This window comes from Thamnophis sirtalis, unplaced genomic scaffold, assembly GCF_051295495.1.
Source record: "Thamnophis sirtalis isolate CommonGarterSnake01/CBP01778 unplaced genomic scaffold, rThaSir2_p1.2 scaffold_4, whole genome shotgun sequence".
In the NCBI taxonomy this organism is placed as follows: domain Eukaryota; kingdom Metazoa; phylum Chordata; class Lepidosauria; order Squamata; family Natricidae; genus Thamnophis; species Thamnophis sirtalis.
The window spans coordinates 70845078-70865362 of NW_028261384.1; the positions used below are offsets into that span (position 1 = coordinate 70845078).

A 20285-nucleotide genomic window follows, 5' to 3' on the forward strand; every position below is an offset into this window, starting at 1 on the left:
GCCAAATCTCTCAGAATCTATATTTAAGAATGCAGAAGAATGCAGATATCACAGTTTCAAGTAATTAAAGTGGTCACAACATTTTCCAAGCACACATAGCTGGAAGTATCTTAACAATATACAATAAAATTAATCTAAATAATTATTATTGCTTGTATAGTACTCCTTTTTTGAATTATATGGGGTATTATTTTTATTGTTATTTTACATCAAATGTTACATTATTTCTTTATTGATATACACTCATATAGGACAAGAGACAGTTACAGTACGATACTAGAATGTTTCAATAGATTAGTATCCTCAGAAACCTGAGATACTGAAGCTGTGGTTAAAAAAAAAAGTCTTCATTTTTTACACCATAACATTTTTTAGTTAGGGCTTTATGGTAATTTTTTTAAAGAGAAGAAATTAATACAGAAATATCAACAATCAACACTTATCTAAAAATATGTTAAAGTGTCCAGCAAGAAGCAATTTTAATCAGTAAATCTAACACTGAACAAAGTTGTTACCAGTCAGAAAGACTCAATGTCAAATTAGAGCGCAAAACATAAATCAGACAAATTACCTGTGCTTCTTCATTCTTGACAGATGGAAAAAAATTACATTCACAAACTTAACACAGCCTACAGCTTGTTGGTTGAATAGCCATTAACGCATAATTGCATTTTTGTACATCTTTATTGTGAATTACTCTTGCAATCCACATATTATCTGTGCACTTTGGAGGGAAATATATAAGTTGGAATTGAATTCTAGGCATCACATCTTTATAATAAGATTCAATGAGAAGCTGGACATCAAATGTGCAACCAAAGTGAAAAGTTAATTGCAGTCTTGCAAATATTTGCATAAAAGCATTGATCCACGGACCATTAGATAAGTTACTAGAAGTTTTGTCTGTTTTATTTATGAGTGAAAATTAAGTAATTTTGCTTCTACACACATATAGCATTCAAACAACATATGTTTTCAAGAACTCAGTTCACTGAAGCATTCTGCAATTTTTCAAGACAATACGACTGAAGTGACAAACTTTCAATATTAGGCATGCTGATATACCCACTCCATGATTTTTTGGACAGATATCTTTTATGTTAAATGAAGGTGAACTAAAAGTGGATTTGAGGCTTTTCCTCACTATAAGCAAACAAAATGAAAAAACCCTATATGTAAAATATAAGATTATTCTCTTGTCACAAAATATATCTCACCACTTGAATAAAAGGAGATAAAACCTAAACAGCATTTGATGAATCTGACTTTTTTTATTTTATTTCTTACAAGCTTTTATGTAGATTCCAAAAATAAACACAAGGCAGTGTAAATAAAAAGTAAATCAATATTTGTTAAATTTTCATAATACCACAAACCTACAAATAAAACCATTAGCCTGAATTAGGATGACAGTAAGCAACGTTTCTATGACAACCTAGTTGAATAGTACAAGTCTTGACTTGCATCAAAGCTTAAGATTTAAAGAGAGTGACATTTATTCCATACGAGAAAATTCAGTGTACGCAAACACATAATCATATATATCCACACAAAATTGCACACATATTCACTCACACAGACTCATATACTATATATAAACATAAACATACCGAGACGCACACTCTCTCTCTTAAAAAAATGTAACTAAATATGTGGCAGCTTTAATTGACAGCAAATGTACTATACATTTCTAATGTATTTTCAAACTTTAAAAAAAAACATTTTACTATGTTATATACTCAGTTATAAGTGTAAATAATTCAGTATCAAAACAAATTTGTCCTTAAATTATTGACCGAGTCTTTTATTAAGTTCAAAGAGAATAATTTCATAGTGTTATATCAGGCAAAACTAAAACATTGTTTTCGGTAGGATTATTTGTTTTTCATTTTGCATTTCAAACATATATATTGAAAGGATTAGAACATACACAGAGTGTAACCTAACTCAGCTTTTGTTATTGCTGCTGAGAGAAGTTCCATTGTAACCTAATGTGCTGCAGCTCCGGCAGTGGCAGGCTGATGTGCGCCACAAGTGGTGTTTGGCCTCTGCCCCTTTCAAGGGCAGCTCTCTATTTGGGGATGCCTTGGATCCATTTCTTGTGGAGAACAAGGAGAAGAGGAAGGTCCTCCCTACAGCGCCCAAGAAGGGCTTCAACCGCCTGGCTCCCTATCCCAGATGTCCTTTCTTTCGAGGGCAAGAATTTAGTTCATCCTTTCGGGACCAGGACTTTGGTTCATCGTTTCAGGGGCTGAACTATGGAAACCAGGGATATAGGCAGCAGGGAGGTTGCAACTCTAGGCAGAGAAACCAACCTGATCGTTACCAGCGAGGAAAATCCTCCAAGCGTCCTTTTCGCAGAGGCGGGGGGCGTTTTTACTGCTGGAACTAACGTTCCGGCAACTAGTTATCCCAACGGAGGTAGATTAGCCCACTTTGCTGATCTATGGTCTAACACCACCTCTGGTGCATGGGTTAGATCAACTGTTAGAGCAGGGCTTGCCCTCAAGTTTATCTCCAACCCCCCTAGGCTCTTCAGGACCTGTCCGGTATCATCTAATCCAGTTCGTCAATGTCTCATGCAGGAGGCGATTCAACATCACTTGGATATATGGGCCGTACAACTAGTACCGGTGGACAAATGTGGACAGAGGTTTTATTCGATACTCTTTGTTATTCCCAAGGCCTCGGGGGGTGGGTGGGTGGAGAGCCATCCTTGATCTTAAGAAATTAAACAAGTTCATTCATTATAAACGTTTCAAGATGCATTCTTTGCAGACCATTTTGGGTGCCATTAGACATGGTGATTTCTTAACTTCAATTGATTTAACGGAGGCCTACCTCCATGTCCCCATTTTGCACCATCATGGGTAAGTTTCTACGATATTCCGACTTAGGTCATCACTACCTTTTTGACTCTCCTCATGGGCACGATTACAATGGTTTCTCTTGCCTTTCCAGAGGAGACTCTTAAGCTGTTCCTTGGCTAAGGTATGCATCTCGGCGGAGGTCTCTTGTTCCCTCATGTGGTGGACGTCCTAGGCCATCACCAAGGGTTGACAATTCAAGGACCAGAACTCATTGACTGTCATTACAGACGCCAGCCTATTCGGCTGGGGGGGCCACCTCCAGGCGCAAATAGCACAGGGTTAGTGGGACCATGTGGACCGCACCCACAATATCAACTGATTGGAGTTGCAAGCAGTCCACCTGACCCTCCGCCACTTCCTCCCATCAGTGGTGTGCAAACATATTCTTGTGCTTTATTGGTCAAGTGTGATTGGACACACAAAGAATGTGTCTTTGGTGCATACGCTCTCAGTGTACATAAGGAGAATAAAATTATACCCAACAGTTTGCTTATAACCATACTATACTTGGGCAAAGCCCAGAAATGACTGTTTGTTTTGATGCTTTTAACCCTTAATTTGCTGGCTAAAACTAACACTCAAATGAGGACTGCTATTTACCAAAATAGATTGGCTCTAGATTACCTTCTAGCCAAAGGACTCCGTGGAAAATTTAATCTAACCAATTGCTGTATCCAGATAAATGATAACGAAAAAGCAATTGAAGAAATCACAGACCATATGAGGAAGCTTGCCCACGGTCCTGTTTAAACCTGGGATGGAATCTTAGATACCTTCAGATGGTTTGGAGGAATGTTTGAAGATTGGAAGAGAATTTTATTCCTCATAGCTCTGGCCTTTGGAGGATTGATTATATTACCTTGTTTGATACTGTAATAAGATCAGTTGTTACTAGCACAATTTCTGGAATAACAGCTGTGGAAGACAGGACAAGCCTTCCAAGGTTCTTACTTTGACATCAGTACCCAAGCAATATTCACCATTATTCTAGCAATAGGAAGCATCCTATTGTCTTCAAAAGGGAGGAATGAAAGGATTAGGGCATACATAGAGTGTAACCTAACAGCTTTTGTTATTGCTGCTGAGAAAAGCTCCATTGTAACCTAATGTGCCAACTGCAAAGATAAATCCCCCAGGCTAATTGCCAAGTAGCAACCTAATATGAGATAACACACTCTAACAAAGCTCTGGGCTATATGCCAGAAAATATATTCTTTTTCTCCTTTCTGAGATCCTTTGTTCTCAGAGCGCTGAGAAAATCATGAGGTTTGCATGAACTAATGGATATGAAATTATGTTTCTAACACTATGATGATCTGTGCAAAATATGTAAACTACAAGAAGTTGGAGAAAAGATTTTTGTTTGTGGCTTTTGCTTTTTCCTCTCTTTGCCTGCTCTGTTTAAGGTGGGAGATAAAAGGTCACCCAACTTAATCTTGATCATTAATAAAGCTGAATATCAGTGGCCTTGTGTTCAGAGTTTCATTGGATTAATTCAGATTCTGAGCTGCACTCAAAAAGCTTAAAATATTGATTATCTATATAACACATACATTTTTAACTCCATATTTTAGGCTGCACAATTCTTTGCATCCTGGATATTATAGACAATTACAGTCAAGTTCAAAATGCACATACAATTAAAAAATAAACAGAGAGGTCTGCTATAAGCAGTGGCATCCTATGTTAAGAAGTCTTATTTTGTGCAGGTAGCTATGTACAATATAGCAGAATTGAAGCCAGATCTATATTGCAACTTTGAATTGTTGCAGAAAATGACAGGTTTTAGACTTCTCAGAATACAGGAAAAGTTTATTTGGCTGCCAGGTTCAGAAAGCTAGCAAAATCGCTAACATTGCAAATTCTGAATAACCTTCATTATCAAAGTACGCATTCTTATACATTCTCAAAAGTAGTGCAACACGGAAATACTTAACTCATTTCTTATTGGTTATTTTGGAGGGAAAGCCTTATAAGTAGATGAGGGTCTTACTTCTCCTTTTGTTACAAGTATGGACTACATGTCATTAACAAACTTTATCTGAACCTTGTGGTTTGGACTTTTGACATAGGGGCATTGGCTAGAACATCTTGTGGTTAGAGGCTGATGACATTTCCCTGTCCCTTTAAGCAAGCTTCTAACTGTCCCTTTTATGCCACGTCTTCATTCTTATATTTTAATTCATATTTTATTCTACTTTATCCCCCCCCCCTTCTAGACTCTATTAATACCCACAATTGAGTCTAGCCTGTTAGATTAACAATATAAGCATGCAGGATACATAATAGCAAAAAAGCAAGGATACAAGCAATACATGTGTTAGGGCTTATCTTCCAGAATCACTTTATCTACTTCTAATAGTGCAATTTGAATATAGGAGCTAGTATCTGAAACTTCATCTTCCTTGAGTGTATGTGGGATTAGGTTTTCCGTTAACATTAACTCCTTTTCAGTTTGTATTTCTTTTACAGACCTCATAACGAGCTGTTTAAACAAGGGTATTATGCAAGGGAGGAAGGCTAAACTTGTGATTCCACATAATAAAAGAAATAGCATTTGCTTAATCCAACCTGTTCGCGGTAGCCAAGAGAACCACGCATCTGTTCCTTGTATTTTTTGGCCAATAGAGGAAGCTCGATCTCGTAGTTCTTGGACCACTCCCCAGACTGCTCCTGATCTATTCATATAGAAAAAACAATCTTCTCCCAGGAATACACATAGCCCACCCTTTGCAGCAGTTAAAAGATCTATGGCACGATGGGTGTAAGGAATCTATTTGGTTTTTGACTTCAACCAAGGTGCCAGCAATTTGGTTCAGGCTTTCTTGGAATTCTTCCGACAGTTGCCTGAACTGTGTAATGGAATGGGTCATTCCACCTACACCCGTTCCAACTGCTGTCCCTATTCCCAAGATTGCTAATAATGGAATTAGGAATGGCACTCTTTTCTGGACATGTCCCATGAGGGGTACAGGGAGGGCCTGTTCCCCACTTACCACCCTCATTTTGGGGAGGAGATATACTAGGGTGCATGTGCCAGTCCAATTAGTGGGCAAGCACAGATAGGCATTTCTCCCACATAGAAAGAAAACTGCATTTTCTCCTACACATACGCCAATGTTCATGGAGAAGGCATGGGCTCAGAGGTCCCTTTCATTAGTCCAGACTTGTAAAGTTCCTGCTAGGAACATACCAGTTAGGGGCTGTAATGGAACTTCTTGATTAGGGTCCATTAGCTTACTCCTGAGGATTGGCCCTTCAAAGAGATATTGGGAACTTGCATTTCCAGGGGGAAAGTAAACATAAACTCCCGTGGTGGATTGTATTGAAAGCCAAACGTGCAGTCGGGGTGGTTGGAATGGCCTTGGGCAGCTTCCAGTGATCAGATTCCCCTCCCATCGGTTAAAAACAAGTGGAGGTAGGAGCGAGAAAGTGACTTTCTGTTGGAAGAGCTTGTGAGCAGAGGGAGACATGCTGTGAGTCAATTTTACGTCTACAATGGCTTTCCTGGGGGAAAGGTACATTTCAGATGGGCATTGTTCCTCTGATAGTGACCCCACAGGAATGCCAGGCTCCTGATATTGTTTGATGCACAAGGAGGGTGACCCTATAATTTCCACACCAACTGCTATGGGCCCAACGATGGGGAGACGGCTCATCCCCAGTCTTTTAACCACATCATACAGATCGCCATGTAGCCGGGCTTCCGCCGTTTTAGTTCCCCATCTACCTTCCTTGTCAAAGACTATCATAGCTCTGGTCTTTTCCCAAAGATCTGACTCAACAAGCATCGCATAAGATGAAGGTCCGGCAGACAAACACAATCAGCATTTCTGACCCAGGGCAGGGTCAGACTGATTGATTACGCTTTGTCCTAATTCCAACACTCTTAAGACGTAATCTCCTTGTCTTAACTGTTGCAGGGGTCAGTTTTCCCTAGGCTTTGGTCCTTTTTCTTACAGGGTTTGTCAAATAGTTGGCTGGAAGTGTTGGAATTAGCTTGCAATTTCATCCCCAAGCATAAATAATACGCCGCTGACGGGAGCGGACCAATTCCCCACCCTGTAACGGGTTTTTATCTTGTTCTCCAGGATTTTTGACATCCTCGGATCCTTCTTCAAGAGCTAAGGGCATTTCTTGTGTATTTTCACAACATGGGGAGTTAATAGTCAGGAAGTTATCACTTAGCATGCCTTTTGCCAACAACAGCCAAAGCCACAAACAACTCATAATTATCCCTTACACAAGATTTCCTTTTACACCTTTTGCCTATAGATTCACCACATCAGGAAAAGGGTAAGGATTATATACGGTTTGGAGGGTTACAGCATCAGCTTCTGGCTCTAAATTATAATAAGGATAATCAAACTTACAAAAGTAAAGGATATAGTGGCTACAGATATAAAAGCTTGCACCACCATATCCTGACAGATGCTCAAATTCTCTAATTCATCTTGCAACTGATAAGTCGGAATGTTGTTTTCCTTCCTTCAATTCTTCAGCTGCACGTCGAGAAACCAGCTTCCAGTTGTGGTTTCAGTAGGGCTTCTTCTGCCCCATAAGAGTTACCCAATGCCAGTAGGGAAGCTTATAGAAGGTGTTTCTTTAAGCGTACTACTAAGGGACGGGATTCATGAGAGTCAGCCTCCCAGTATTCTTCAGCGGCTGATTTATTGCGGGTCCAAAGAATCCAAGACTTGGATTCTAAAACTTTTACTGCAAGTGGAGAACACATAACTACAGTATACCGGCCCTTCCATCTAGGTTTCAAGTTCTCCCCTCTCCAGTGTTTTACCCACAATCTGTCCCCCACCTGAGTTTCTCCGCCCTGGAATATCTAGGGCTAAGTTCTTTTGGCATTTCTAGCTCTACGTAAACTGATATGTCAGGGTAGCCCTGATTGTCCCTGGTAGCTGCTAGTCTCGCTTTTTTATCAGCCACCCTATTCCCTCTGGCTATTTCATCTTGTCCCTTCTGATGGCCTTTACAATGCATAACAGAGACTTTCTTTGGCATTTTCACTGCAGCTATTAGCCTTTCAATTAGGAAGGGGTGTTTGCTTTCCTTCACTGAGGCCGTTAAAAGGCCTCTTTCTCTGTAGACAGCCACATGAACATGCAAAGTGAGAAAGGCGTATTTAGAGTCAGTCCATATATTTACTCTTTCATCCTTTGTCTTCTCTAATGCACGGATTAAAGCCCATAATTCTGCTACTTGGGCACTAGTGCCTTTTGGGAGAGGTCTGCTCTCAAAGACTTGGTCAAGAGAGACTACCACATAGCCAGCATAACGTTCTCCCGTAGTAATAAAGCTTGATCCGTCAGTGAACAAGTTATAGTCTGCAGATTCCAACGGCGCGTGCATTAAGTCTGGTCTGCATGAGAATTGACTCTCAATGGTTCGCATACAATTATGCTCAATTTCGGGTCCTCGTATTGGCAAAAGGGTGGCAGGGTTTAGGGCATTTGTTTGCTTCACGGTCACTTGTGGATTTTTGAGTCAGGAGAGCCTGACATTTGTAAATTCTAGGGTTTGTTAACCATAAATGTCCCTTCGTTTCTAAAATTCCTTGAATTGCGTGGTTGGTATAGATAGTGGTAGGGTGTCTGAAAGTTAATTTATTAGCTTCCTCCATTAGGAGAGCTGTGGCGGCTCGAATTTTTAGACAACGTGGCCAGCCTTTTGCAACACAGTCCAGTTGTTTAGATAGATAATCCACAGGTTGCTGCCAACTTCTTTTTTCCTGCGTCAGGGCTCGCAGAGCAGTGTTGACTTTTGAATCCACAAAGAGATTAAAAGGTTTTTCTAAGTTGGGGAGCCCCATTACTGGAGCTTGAGATAATTCTGTTTTTAGGGTTTCAAATGCCCATTTTTGTTCCAGCTCCTAAATGAAGGGTTCCTTTTCACCCTCCCCCACCTTCGTGGAGATATACAAAGGTTTGGCCAAAAGAGCAAAATTTGGAATCCAGATTCTGCAATATCCTGCTGCACCTAAGAATCCTCACAACTCTTTCCTGGTTGTTGGTTCCACAATTCGGCACACAGCCTCCTTTCGCTCATGTCCTATTGCTCTTTGTCTCTGACATGGAATATCCCAAGTACTTGACTTGACGTTTTACTAACTGTGCCTTTTTTCTTGAGGCACGATATCCCTTGTCCATTAATAGATGGAGTAATTTGTTGGTATTTTCCCCGCAAGTTTCCCTTGTCCTGTCACTAAGATATCATCTACGTATTGGAGTAGCACATCTCCATCTTCACAAGGCTGGAAATTTTCTAGGTCTGAGGCCAAGGTTTCACCAAAAAGGATAGGTGAATTTTTAAATCCTTGGGGAAGTCTAGTCCAAGCGTACTGCCTCTTATGACATGTTATGGGATCCTCCCATTCAAACGCAAACACTTTCTGGCTGTCCTTGTCTATTGAGATGTTGAAGGTGTCTTTTAAATCTACCACTGAAAACCAAGTAGCTGAGGCCGGAATCAGACTCAAAAGAGTATAAGGATTGGGGACAATGGCGTGAATGGTTACCGTGGCTATGTTCACAATCCTCAAATCCTGTACGGGCCTCAGAGAGCCATCAGGTTTTGGTATGGGTAAAATTCGGGTATTCCAGGGAGACCGTATTGTTCTCAGAATGCCAGCTTCCAAATATTTGACAATATGGTCCTGAATTGCCTGCGTAATGGAGCAGTGATAACTTTTCTGTCTGAGGCGGACAGACACAGCTAGAGGCTTCACTTGTATAATTATAGGTGCATGATGAGAGCAATGGCTGGGGGGTTATCTTCTGCCCACAGTTGAGGTACTTTAAATTCCTGCCAGGTTTCGGGAATCTGGTCATCTTGAATTACCATCACTCGCCATATCTCATCTGGGGGGTGCCTCATTGTTAGGACCATTTTGTCTTCCTCAAAGGACAGTCTAGCTCCCATTTTGCATAGGATATCACGACCCAACAGGGGAACTGGGCATTCAGGCCTGTATAGGAACTGATGTTCTATGTCTCTTCCATTCAGGGAACATTTTAAAGGCTTCAACACAGGGCAGCTGTTTATCTGACCATCAACCCCTTGGATGTTTAGTACATTATTGGAAATGGGAACCAAGGGTTTTGTAATTACTGATCTTGACGCCCCTGTGTCTCTCAAAAAGGTTACTTTATTACCCACTATCTTCATTCAGACCAAGGGTTCAGGGGGGCTGGACTAAACCCTAGTCCCCTTCAGTCTTCAGACCTTTCGTCTATCGCAGCCAAGCTTATGGCTTCCGCCTAGCTTTGGAGCAGTCTTCAGTCTCTGCCCGGGAATCCACAGGGCTTCATTCTTGACCTTTTGATTCAATCGACCAGGTTCCTTTCTTCTATTCTGTCCTCTTCCCTGCCCCCTTGTCTCAGCTTCTAGCCTTTTGGGACACTATAACATCCAGTGACCTTCTTCCTTACACCAATTACCTCTGCTCTGGGTTGCATTATTTGACAATGCAACTGCCAGCAATTCGGCTTTGCGTTGCATTCTATCGTCCTTCTTTTTCTCTTCTACTTTTTCTCTGTTCACAAAGACTTTGCGAGCAATTTCCATTAATTGGCTTATATTCATCCCTAAGGCTTCTTCTTGCCTCTGGAGTTTGCATTTAATATCCAGGGCACTCTGGGATATGAAAGTCATCGCTAGCATACGGGCACTTTCAGGATCCAGGGGGTTGATTGGGGTGTACATTTTATATGCATCAACCAGCCTTTGGAAAAAGGCTTCGGGACTTTCGTCTGATTTTTGGATCACGAGAGAGGGTTTGGACATATATAATGGGGGTTTCGCAGCTTGTTCTAAGCCTTGAAGAATTAGTGCCTGATAGACCCAGAGAGAGGCCATATCTCTATAGGGATCCCACTGCGGATTTTGTCATGGAAACCATAAATTTAGCACGGCTTGAAGGCTCCCTCCATCTGCAGGTTTTAAGATTTTTTCCAATGGCACTACTCAACCTTTCTCTTTCTTCTCCATTAAGGAGAGTAGTCATTAATTGCTCCAAATCCTGCCATGTTGGATTATGGGTTCTGATAATGACCCTAAAGAAGTCAATGACTTCCTGAGGCTTAGCGGACAGCAGTCCGTAATGTTGTTTCCAATTCAACAGGCCTGTGGTGATAAACGGGATGTATTGAAATAAAGGCGATCTCTACTTGTCCCTATCCATCTATAATCCTTTGATCCATTTGGCACAGCGGACCTAGGAGCTGACTTCTGGTTCGGGTGGCAACAGGGGAATTTCGTTGGCTTAAAGGAGAAGGGGGTCTGCTAGACAGACTTTCCAGTTTTTGCCTTTCTCCCTGTTCACTTTGTCCTATTGCCCCTTGGTTAATTCCACTGCCGGCATTTGAAGGTTGCCTTGGGTGATAAAAAGGGGCATATGGAGGAGGGCCTTCTTCTTCATCGGGCGCAGTTTGGAGGGGAGGCTTTTTCTCAAGGTGATTCATTTTGACCTTGCTTTTGCCATTTCCTTTTATTCAGGCCACACAAACCTTTACAGCTTCCTTTTTACATTTACAAAGCCAGTCAGGATTTTGTTGCACTGCTATCTGCCACTGGCCAATATACTGATATTGATCTGGGTGACCAATAGCAATAGCAATAGCAGTAGACTTATATACCGCTTCATAGGCCTTTCAGGCCTCTCTAAGCGGTTTACAGAGAGTCAGCATATTGCCCCCAACAATCTGGGTCCTCATTTTACCCACCTCGGAAGGATGGAAGGCTGAGTCAACCCTGAGCCGGTGATATTTGAACCGCTGACCTGCTGATCTAGCAGTAGCCTGCAGTGCTGCATTTAACCACTGCGCCACCTTGGCTCTTGACCAGTTTTAGCATCTGTTATGATCTGATGTACTTTTGAAATGATGTCTGGATTAAAAGTGCCTTCAGGTTTCATCCTACATTAAAGGTTGGCCATTCGTTCTCACAGAAGTTTTTAGCTCCCCAGAGTTGGGTTTGGGATCTCCATAATCTCCACTAAAAGCTCTCTTGAAATTTTTCAACATGCACTGGAGAGGCGTTCAAGGATGGCTCCTCCCCATGTTCTATTTCTAACACACTTTTTGCTGACCTGCAGTCCCGGAGCTCACGGTCACCAACAGGAACTGCAGCAGATTAACCTCCCACACAAACCTAGAGCCTCATTAGGATACGCTGGTTCCGTTTGGAAGGGATGCTATCCTGGGCTCGGGGGGGGGGGGATCGGGCTCCCTATTCCATTCCTAACCAAGTGGGTCCACAATTCTTTTGATACTTGCCTGCAGGTGTCTTCTTTCCCAGCCGGCGTAATTTTTATTAACTTGTCCTGATCCTGGTCAGATTCCTGGATCGGTGGTGTCCTCCAGATGCCCAAGAGAGATTGTCAGCCCTGTCCCAGAGAAAGATCTCCATCGGCGCCTGAAGATGGGTGAGATGACCTCAATGGGGCACCAGTCGGTCCATTCCGTCCTCAGTGAAATATCGCTCTAAGTCCTGCCCATGGTCGCCAAAATTGTTGCAGAAAATGACAGGCTTTAGACTTCTCAGGATACAGGAAAAGTTTATTTGGCTGCCAGGTTCAGAAAGCTAGCAAAATCGCTAACATTGCAAATTCTGAACAACTTCATTATCGAAGTACGCATTCTTATACATTCTCAAAAGTAGCGCAACACAGAAATACTTAACTCATTTCTTATTGGTTATTTTGGGGGGAAAGCCTTATAAATAGATGAGGGTCTTACTTCTCCTTTTGTTACAAATATGGACTACGTGTCATTAACGAACTTTATCTGAACCTTGTGGTTTGGACTTTTTCTGTAATTTAAAAACAATTACATATCCATTATAATTGGATATACATCACCCTGAACATGTGTAATGTATGGAAGAATTAAGTTGCTATTTTATCGCCAATCACTAATTCTACACTATTCACTAGTTCTACATTTGAATATATTAGCTATTGTCAGGTCCCATATATTTCTATTGGGACGCTGGCATTCTGGTGGGAGGGGGAAGGATTGGAGGGCTCCCTACTTGAAGTTTCTCTTTCTATTTCCTGCTTAGAGAGATCTCTACATGAAGTTTCTGTTTCCTGCATTATTGTACTGTGGGAGGGGTTTTGTTTGCACTGCTTTAAATTGCAGTTTTTTAAGTGGAAAAGTTTACTTCCTGTCTAGACCTCTTGCTATCACAAGCCTTTCAATAAAAGCTCCTTTTGGAACAACTGCAATTTCAAGAGTCCTGCTTTCTTGGGAAGATTGGAGAGGCAACATCTTTCAGCTGTATACTAAGCACATAGAATACAAGGTGAAGAGAAAGGCAACAAGATTTTGTTATTCTATGTTGTACTAAATTACAGCCATGCTATCAGTATAAAATGCCAACTTCAGCGTTTTTTGGAGAAGCTGCTAGCACCAAAGATGAGTTGGAATTTGAAAAACAATGTTTTTTGCTGAATGCTACATTGGATTATAAAATCATGGAGAGCATAATAATCCAACTGTTGTAACACAGATCTTCTCAGTAGTACTACAGAGATTTGTCTTACTATAGCCTAGGCCAGTGATGGCGAAATTTCTTTGGCTTCTGTGCCAAAAGCAGAGGGAGCACAGGGGGGTCGTGCACAGGCGTGCCACACCCATAACGCTATGAGCCCACCCACCCTCCATTTTTGGAATTTTTTTTCGCCCTCCCCAGGGGCTCCAGGGGCTTTCTAGGAGCCTGGGGAGGGCAAAAACAGCGTCCCCTGCCTCCCCTGGGTGCCCTCTGGAGGCCTCAGAAGCTTCCCTGAAGCCGCCAGAAGGTGGAAAACGGACCTACAGACAAACCGGAAGTCACTTCTGGTTTGCTCATAGAGCTGGTTTTTGCTCTCTTGAGCCTTCAGGAAAGCCTCCTAAAGGGCCCTGAAGGCTCCAGAGGGCGAAAAACGAACCTACAGGGAACCTGGAAGTTTGAGAATTGAGACTTCCGGTTTGTCCGTAGGGCCATTTTTCGCCTTCTGGAGCCTTCAGGAGGCTTCCCACCCTGCCCCCCACCTCTCATTTACCTTTTGAAGATCTCCAGAGCTTCAGATTTCATGGTTGCATTCATTTTCTAAGCAGCCAGAGGAAATTGTGGCTGCTCCAAAATAGCAGCTCCTTCTGGGACACAGCCATGTGGCCCAGGGTTTAAGTGAACCATTCTGATTCCCTAACATGGTCTCCAGCTCGCTATTGAAAGTATATAGTTTTTATATTTTTTCCTTTTACATATGTTTCTTCTTCCTTTATTTCTCTGAACTTTTTATTTTTAAGATTTTTCTTAATTTGCATTTGTTTGTTATATTTGTATTTTAAAATTTTAATTAATATTATTATTGAAATTATGTGAAATTCAATCCATTATATTGAGATTCTTTTGCATAACTGCATATTATGTTTCTTGGATATCACCAATGGGATTCAAGAAACTTTCAGAACTATAGCTTGGGAATCATAAGAGCAATATTCTGAAGCCTACTATAATATACTTTAGCACAATTTAAGTTACATGGTCTAGCCTCTCCTATAAGTTTGTGATATCATCGCAACTAAGTCTGAATGAGTATTAGCGACTAGGATGAAGGAGAAATATGCAGAGTTCTTATATAATTTTGCTGTTCCAAAATACAGATATAGTGAAGTAAGGAAAAATAACCTCACACATTCCCATTATTTTCTTCCATGTGCATGGAAAACTTCTGATTTGACAACACATTTTCCATGACTTCTAAATTGCTTAAACATTGACTATAATCATAATTTCAGCAAATTATTAGAAATGCTTACTGTAGTGTTTAGATAATTACTAAGAAATATGCAATTATCTTAGAACACAAACTTTTTGTAAGTCACTGCTATCTCTAAAATATGAAAGAGCACTTCTACAAGTCCTTTAAATTTTCATTCCCTCTCCTCTTTATTACACATCACAATATTTTTTATCCCTGATAACTTTAAAATATGTGGATTTCAATTCCCAGAATTTCACAGCCACAATACTACAAGAATTCTGGGAAATGAAATCCACACATCTGAACATTTCCAAGGATGAGAATCACAGATAATAACACTTCATTGTTTTCTATGCATTGATGTCCCTCTTGATTTTCTTCCATCGTTTTGGCCCTGGCTAGTTTTTCTTCAGAAGATACCTGATTTCAACCTGATACTTAGATGCAGGCAGTTTATATGATAATGTATACAAACCGGGAATACCGTATATACTCGAGTATAGGCCAACCCGAATATAAGCCGAGGCACCTAATTTTACCACAAAAAACTGGAAAAGTTATTGACTCGAGTATAAGCCTAGGGTGGGAAATGCAGCAGCTACCGATAAATTTCAAAAATAAAAATAGATACCAATAATGCCATTGCCCATTGAATAACATATACAGCCTGCCTGTGCCCATTAAATATACAGTAGCCATTGTAAAAATTTGCTCTGCATAACAAATTATTATCACACAATACCGGTGTATTCAATGAAATACTTCACTCACCTCATGATGCTGATGTCCCGCTGTGATGATGATGTCCCGCCTCCTATGACACACGGCACAGTGATTCCTATCATTGGATCACTGTACCAGAGGAGGTGGGACATCGCTATGTGGCTGCTTGCCATAACAAGGAGGAGGTGGGACATCGTTGCAGAGCGGCAGGAGGGGGAGGAAGGGGAATCGTAAGATAGCCCTGCATTACATTAGAACGTGAGAAGGGGGGATGGTGCGGTGCACGCTGCGCGGCAAACTGACACAGAGGGAGGGGAAACTCAGGGGCGCTGGGCCATTCACGAGCGTCACCCAGCGGCATGGCCCCGCCCCTTTTTCTCCTCCATTTCGGGCAAATTTTTCACTGACTCGAGTATAAGCCGAGGTGGCTTTTTTCAGCTCAAAAAGTGGGCTGAAAAACTAGGCTTATACTTGAGTATATACAGTAATACTAAAAAATCCTATCTTTCAGAAACTAATAATAAGCAATGTTGTCTTTATCCAGAAACTGAACTCAAGGAAAAAAAGGTTTATTCCACTAGACTAATACTTCAAAGACACTCACTTTGTTGATACAGCAGGACTTCAAACTGCATTACATTTGTGCAGTATGTACTGCACAAATTCCATAATCTTCAAATTGACATTTTTAGTTAATATTAATAGTTCATTAAATTAACTATTTTTACCCTTGAACAACGAAAATCAAAGAATAAATAATTTGGTTTCTAAATATAACATATATTAATATTACTTAATATAACATATATTAAAAATTTAATTTTATACCACCATGAATATGTTTTTAAAATTGATGCATTATGCCTCAATATATTATTTAAACCACCTACCGATTCAAAATGGTAAATAATTACTATATTCTTATTATATTCTTCACCATTCTTCTACACATTTAACAACTGTTCTATAACCCAAGTCTCGGAAATTAACTCGTAAAATGAGAGCAGCAACCACACCTTGATGTTGTGTTTGAGACAGAAAGTAATGAATATAGTTTATACAATAACAGCTGATGAGTCCCATATAAAACAAAAAAATATGTTATCTGAATTTCTGTGTTCAAAAGGGTTCACAAAACCCATTGTGGCTGGCAATGACATGCTGTTACAGAAACAAAATGACTATGACTGGCTGGAACTGTCCAGGGGAAGAACTTTCTCTTCCATGGCTCCTCCTGCCTTTTGAAGCAACTAACCCCTGAGGTGAGATTGGCTCCCACCCTTCTAAAGACCTGGCTCTGGTAGATGGCTTGGGATCGCACTGTGGGAACATCACAATGAAGGTGGCTGTTGAATTAAGAGTCAATACCTCCTCCCAGGGCATTCTGTTTTTTCTCTCCCTATCCTTTAATTGTATTTTATCTTGACTGAGATTTCTATGTTTATTCTTTTAAATATATTTATTTGTTAGGATTTTTAATGCTGGAAACCACCCAGTCATTCATTAACAGATGGGCAGCAAATAATTTCAATCAATCAATCAATCAATCAATAACAATACTCATGATTTATTACCAGTATATTTTTACATCTCTCAAATTTCAGATCAGAACATAAATGTAGATTTTTGTAAAGCACAGTAAAAAGAGGTCCAATTGATTTTCTGCATAGAAAGAAAAAAAATGTACCTATTTTTCGGAGTATAAGATGTACCTTTTTTTGTCAAAAAAGAGGCTGAAAATCTGGGTGTGTCATACACTGAATACAGCATATTTTTTTTGCCTCCCCAAACCCCGCCCCCTTCACCAAAATGGCCATGCATAGCCTTTAGGAGCCTTGCAGAGTGCTCCTGGGGAGGGCAGAAATTAGCGAAAAACAGGTGGTTTTTTTGCTCAATTTTGCTCCCCAGTCCCCAGAAGCACTCTGCAAGGCTCCTGAAGGCTGTACATGCTGTTTTTTAAACCAAAAACAAGCCCGTTTTTGCAAAAATGGGATGATTTTTGCTCGTTTTGGGGAATGTGTATAGGTTTACCTATGTAAAAAACAGGAATCCCAGAGATAAAAAAAACTATATACTGTGTACTTCTGGAACAAGACAGCATATATAATTTGTTATGTATAACCAAGATCTATTTATAGAAGAATAAAATATCCTATCTATTCCAATCATTATGGTGCAAGAGCTGTGGTGGTGCCGTGGTTAGAATGCAGCATTGCAGGCTATTTCTGCTGGCTGTCAGCAGTTCGAGTTTCACCCGCTCAAGGTTGACGCAGCCTTCCATCCTTTTGAAGTCAGTAAAATGAGGTCCCAGATTGTTGGGAGCAATATGCTGGTGGCTTCCCATAGGCAAAATGATCGGGGAAGCCAGAAGGAAAGATCACAAATCACTCCTGTAAATTGCTCCTGCCCTGAACTGATCAAAGATAATCAATGCCATCTCAGTGCCATAATCAGCCTGAAACCAAACTGAAAAGTTCCAGATCATCCCTTTTGTCAAAGCCAAGACTACCTTCTTTTTAATAACCTTGCCTACAAAAAGAAAGTTGGAAATAAGACTAGAGTTGATCCACTATCATTGTCTTCTTATATAATGATGAAACACGCATTAATATAACTCATGTTTCACCAATCTTTACTAGTACCATGTGACAGTGAATTGCAATTTTGTAAATAGTTCCTTGTACAAATATGTGCTTATAAAGTCATTTCAAAAACAATTTTCATTCCATTTAAATATATTTTTAAAAAATAATAAAACAATGTGTGCATTGTGGACAATCATATGGTTCAAAGGCCCAATTTGACAAAATAAATGAAACGAATTATAGCATTATAATAAATACAAATTTTTCTTTGTATCAATCTCATTTTATATATGCAAAACAAAAACAACAGCATATAGGTTTCAATTCTTCTCATGATTAGTTAAGATATATTATTTTAGCAGAAAAACTTTATCCATATTTATTATCACTAGTGTTGCACCTTCAGTAGCAGCACAGATCCCATTTTTAACTAAAGCTTAAGAAGTCCCTTGCCAATCCTTACCAAAAGTATAATCAATCCTCTGTAAATAAAAAAGTTTCCATATCTACAATGAAGCAGAAAAATCAGGAATGGGGAAAAATAAAGGCATGTAAACTTATTTACTAAAAAAGACTGTACATTTAATGAAACTGCACATTGCAAAAATGAAGGCCCTTCGAAATAATCTTACCTCAGACTCATCTGTTGTTTCTTCATCAGACATAGGCTCCTAAAAACCATATATAAGAGGAGAAAGAAATTATAAAGTAGAAAAAGTTAATAAATTAACAGTACAATTCAAAACTTTACTCTTATTTAATGGAATTCACTCAATAAAATCAGACTTCTTTTCTTTGAGGATCAAGAGTTGGAAATTTAGATCTGTAAAATTGCAATGATATTCTAGCCAAAGGACAGCGTTTTCTGCATCCCTAAAATGTGTGCACAATTGTTAGGCATTGTGTATTTTGACCATATTATTATTTTTATGCATATTTTTTACCTCCAATCTGTATAAACTTCAGTGCTTATTGGCTATAAACATATCAGGTGATGTGTTTTTGTGTAATGAGAGAGACTGTGGCCTAAGGAAATCAACATCCTATATCAAGGTGTGCATAATTATTCGGCAGCTTCTTTTCTTCAGACAAAACAGGAGAAAAAAGAGATTTAACTGACTCTGAAAAGTCAACAATTGTAAAAAAAAAAATTCAGAAGGATGCAGCACTCTTGAAATTGCTAAGATATTTGGGCGTGATCACAGAACCATCAAATGTTTTGTTGCAAATAGTCAACAGGATCATAAGAAGTGTGTTGAGAAAAAAAGACACACATTAACTGCCAAAGATTTGAGAAGAATCAAATGTGAAGCTACCAGTTATCCAGTATCCTCCAGTGCTGCCATATTTGAGAACTGCAACCTACCTGGAGTGGCGAGAAATTCAAGATGTTCAGTGCTCAGAGACATGGCCACGGTAAGGAAGGCTGAAACCTGACCACCACTGAACAAGACAATAAATTGAAATGGCAAGACTGGGCCAAGAAATATGTGAAGACAGATTTTTTCAAAGTTTTTATGGACTGAGGAAATGAGAGTGAATCTTGATGGACCAGATTGATGGGCCCATGACTGGATCAGTAATGAGAACAGAACTCCACTTCGACTCAGATGCCAACAAGGTGGAGGTGGGGTACTGGTATGAGCTGATATTATTAAAGATGAGCTAGGTGGACCTTTTTGGGTTGAAGATGGACTCAAAATCAACTTCCAAACCTACTGCCAGGAGACACTTTCTTCAAGCACTGGTACAGGAAAAAGTCTGCATCTTTCAAGACCACCGTGATTTTTATGCAGGACAATGCTCCATCGCATGCATCAAATACTCCACTGTGTGGCTAGCCAGTAAAGGCCTTAAAAATGAAAGAATAATGACCCCCTTCCTCAGTTGACATAAACCCTATTGAGAATTTGTGAGCCTTTTTTAAATAAGAGATTTACGGTGAAAGAAAACAACACACCTCTCTGAACAGTGTCTGGGAGACTGTGGTTGCTGCTGCACAAAAAGTTGATCGTCAACAGATCAAGAAACTGACAGACTCCATGAATGGAAGGCTTATTATGACTGTTACTGAAAAGAAGTGTAGCTGTATTGGTCATTTTTTTTAACTGTCAGAAATATTTATTTGTACATTTTGAGTTGTTTGTTTATTATTCTCACTTTAACAGATGTAAATAAAGGAATGAGATGGACAAGTTTTCATTTTCATTTAATTGCATAATAATTCTGCACACATAGATATTCTCCTAAGAAAGCCAAAACCTCACTTTTACGTTCTTAAATGTTCAGGTTTATTAACATTTTGGATTGACCAAGAACACTATAGATGTTCAATAATGAAATTAA

At 39.9% G+C, this 20285-nt stretch overlaps 1 protein-coding gene across 3 annotated transcripts in view; it reads right to left on the bottom strand.

Annotated features, from left to right (window-relative positions):
• The window catches only part of VPS41 (VPS41 subunit of HOPS complex), a 243433-nt gene that overhangs the window by 215544 nt on the left and 7604 nt on the right, over window positions 1-20285 (bottom strand). For all 3 annotated transcript variants that reach the window (XR_015696388.1, XM_087713103.1, XM_087713102.1), the window contains exon 2: window positions 18572-18610. Coding sequence is in view for 2 of the 3 variants with exons in the window: in XM_087713103.1 (XP_087569229.1) it covers window positions 18572-18610 (39 nt within the window). In the remaining variant the exon portion in view is untranslated. The remainder of the gene's footprint in view (window positions 1-18571; window positions 18611-20285) is intronic.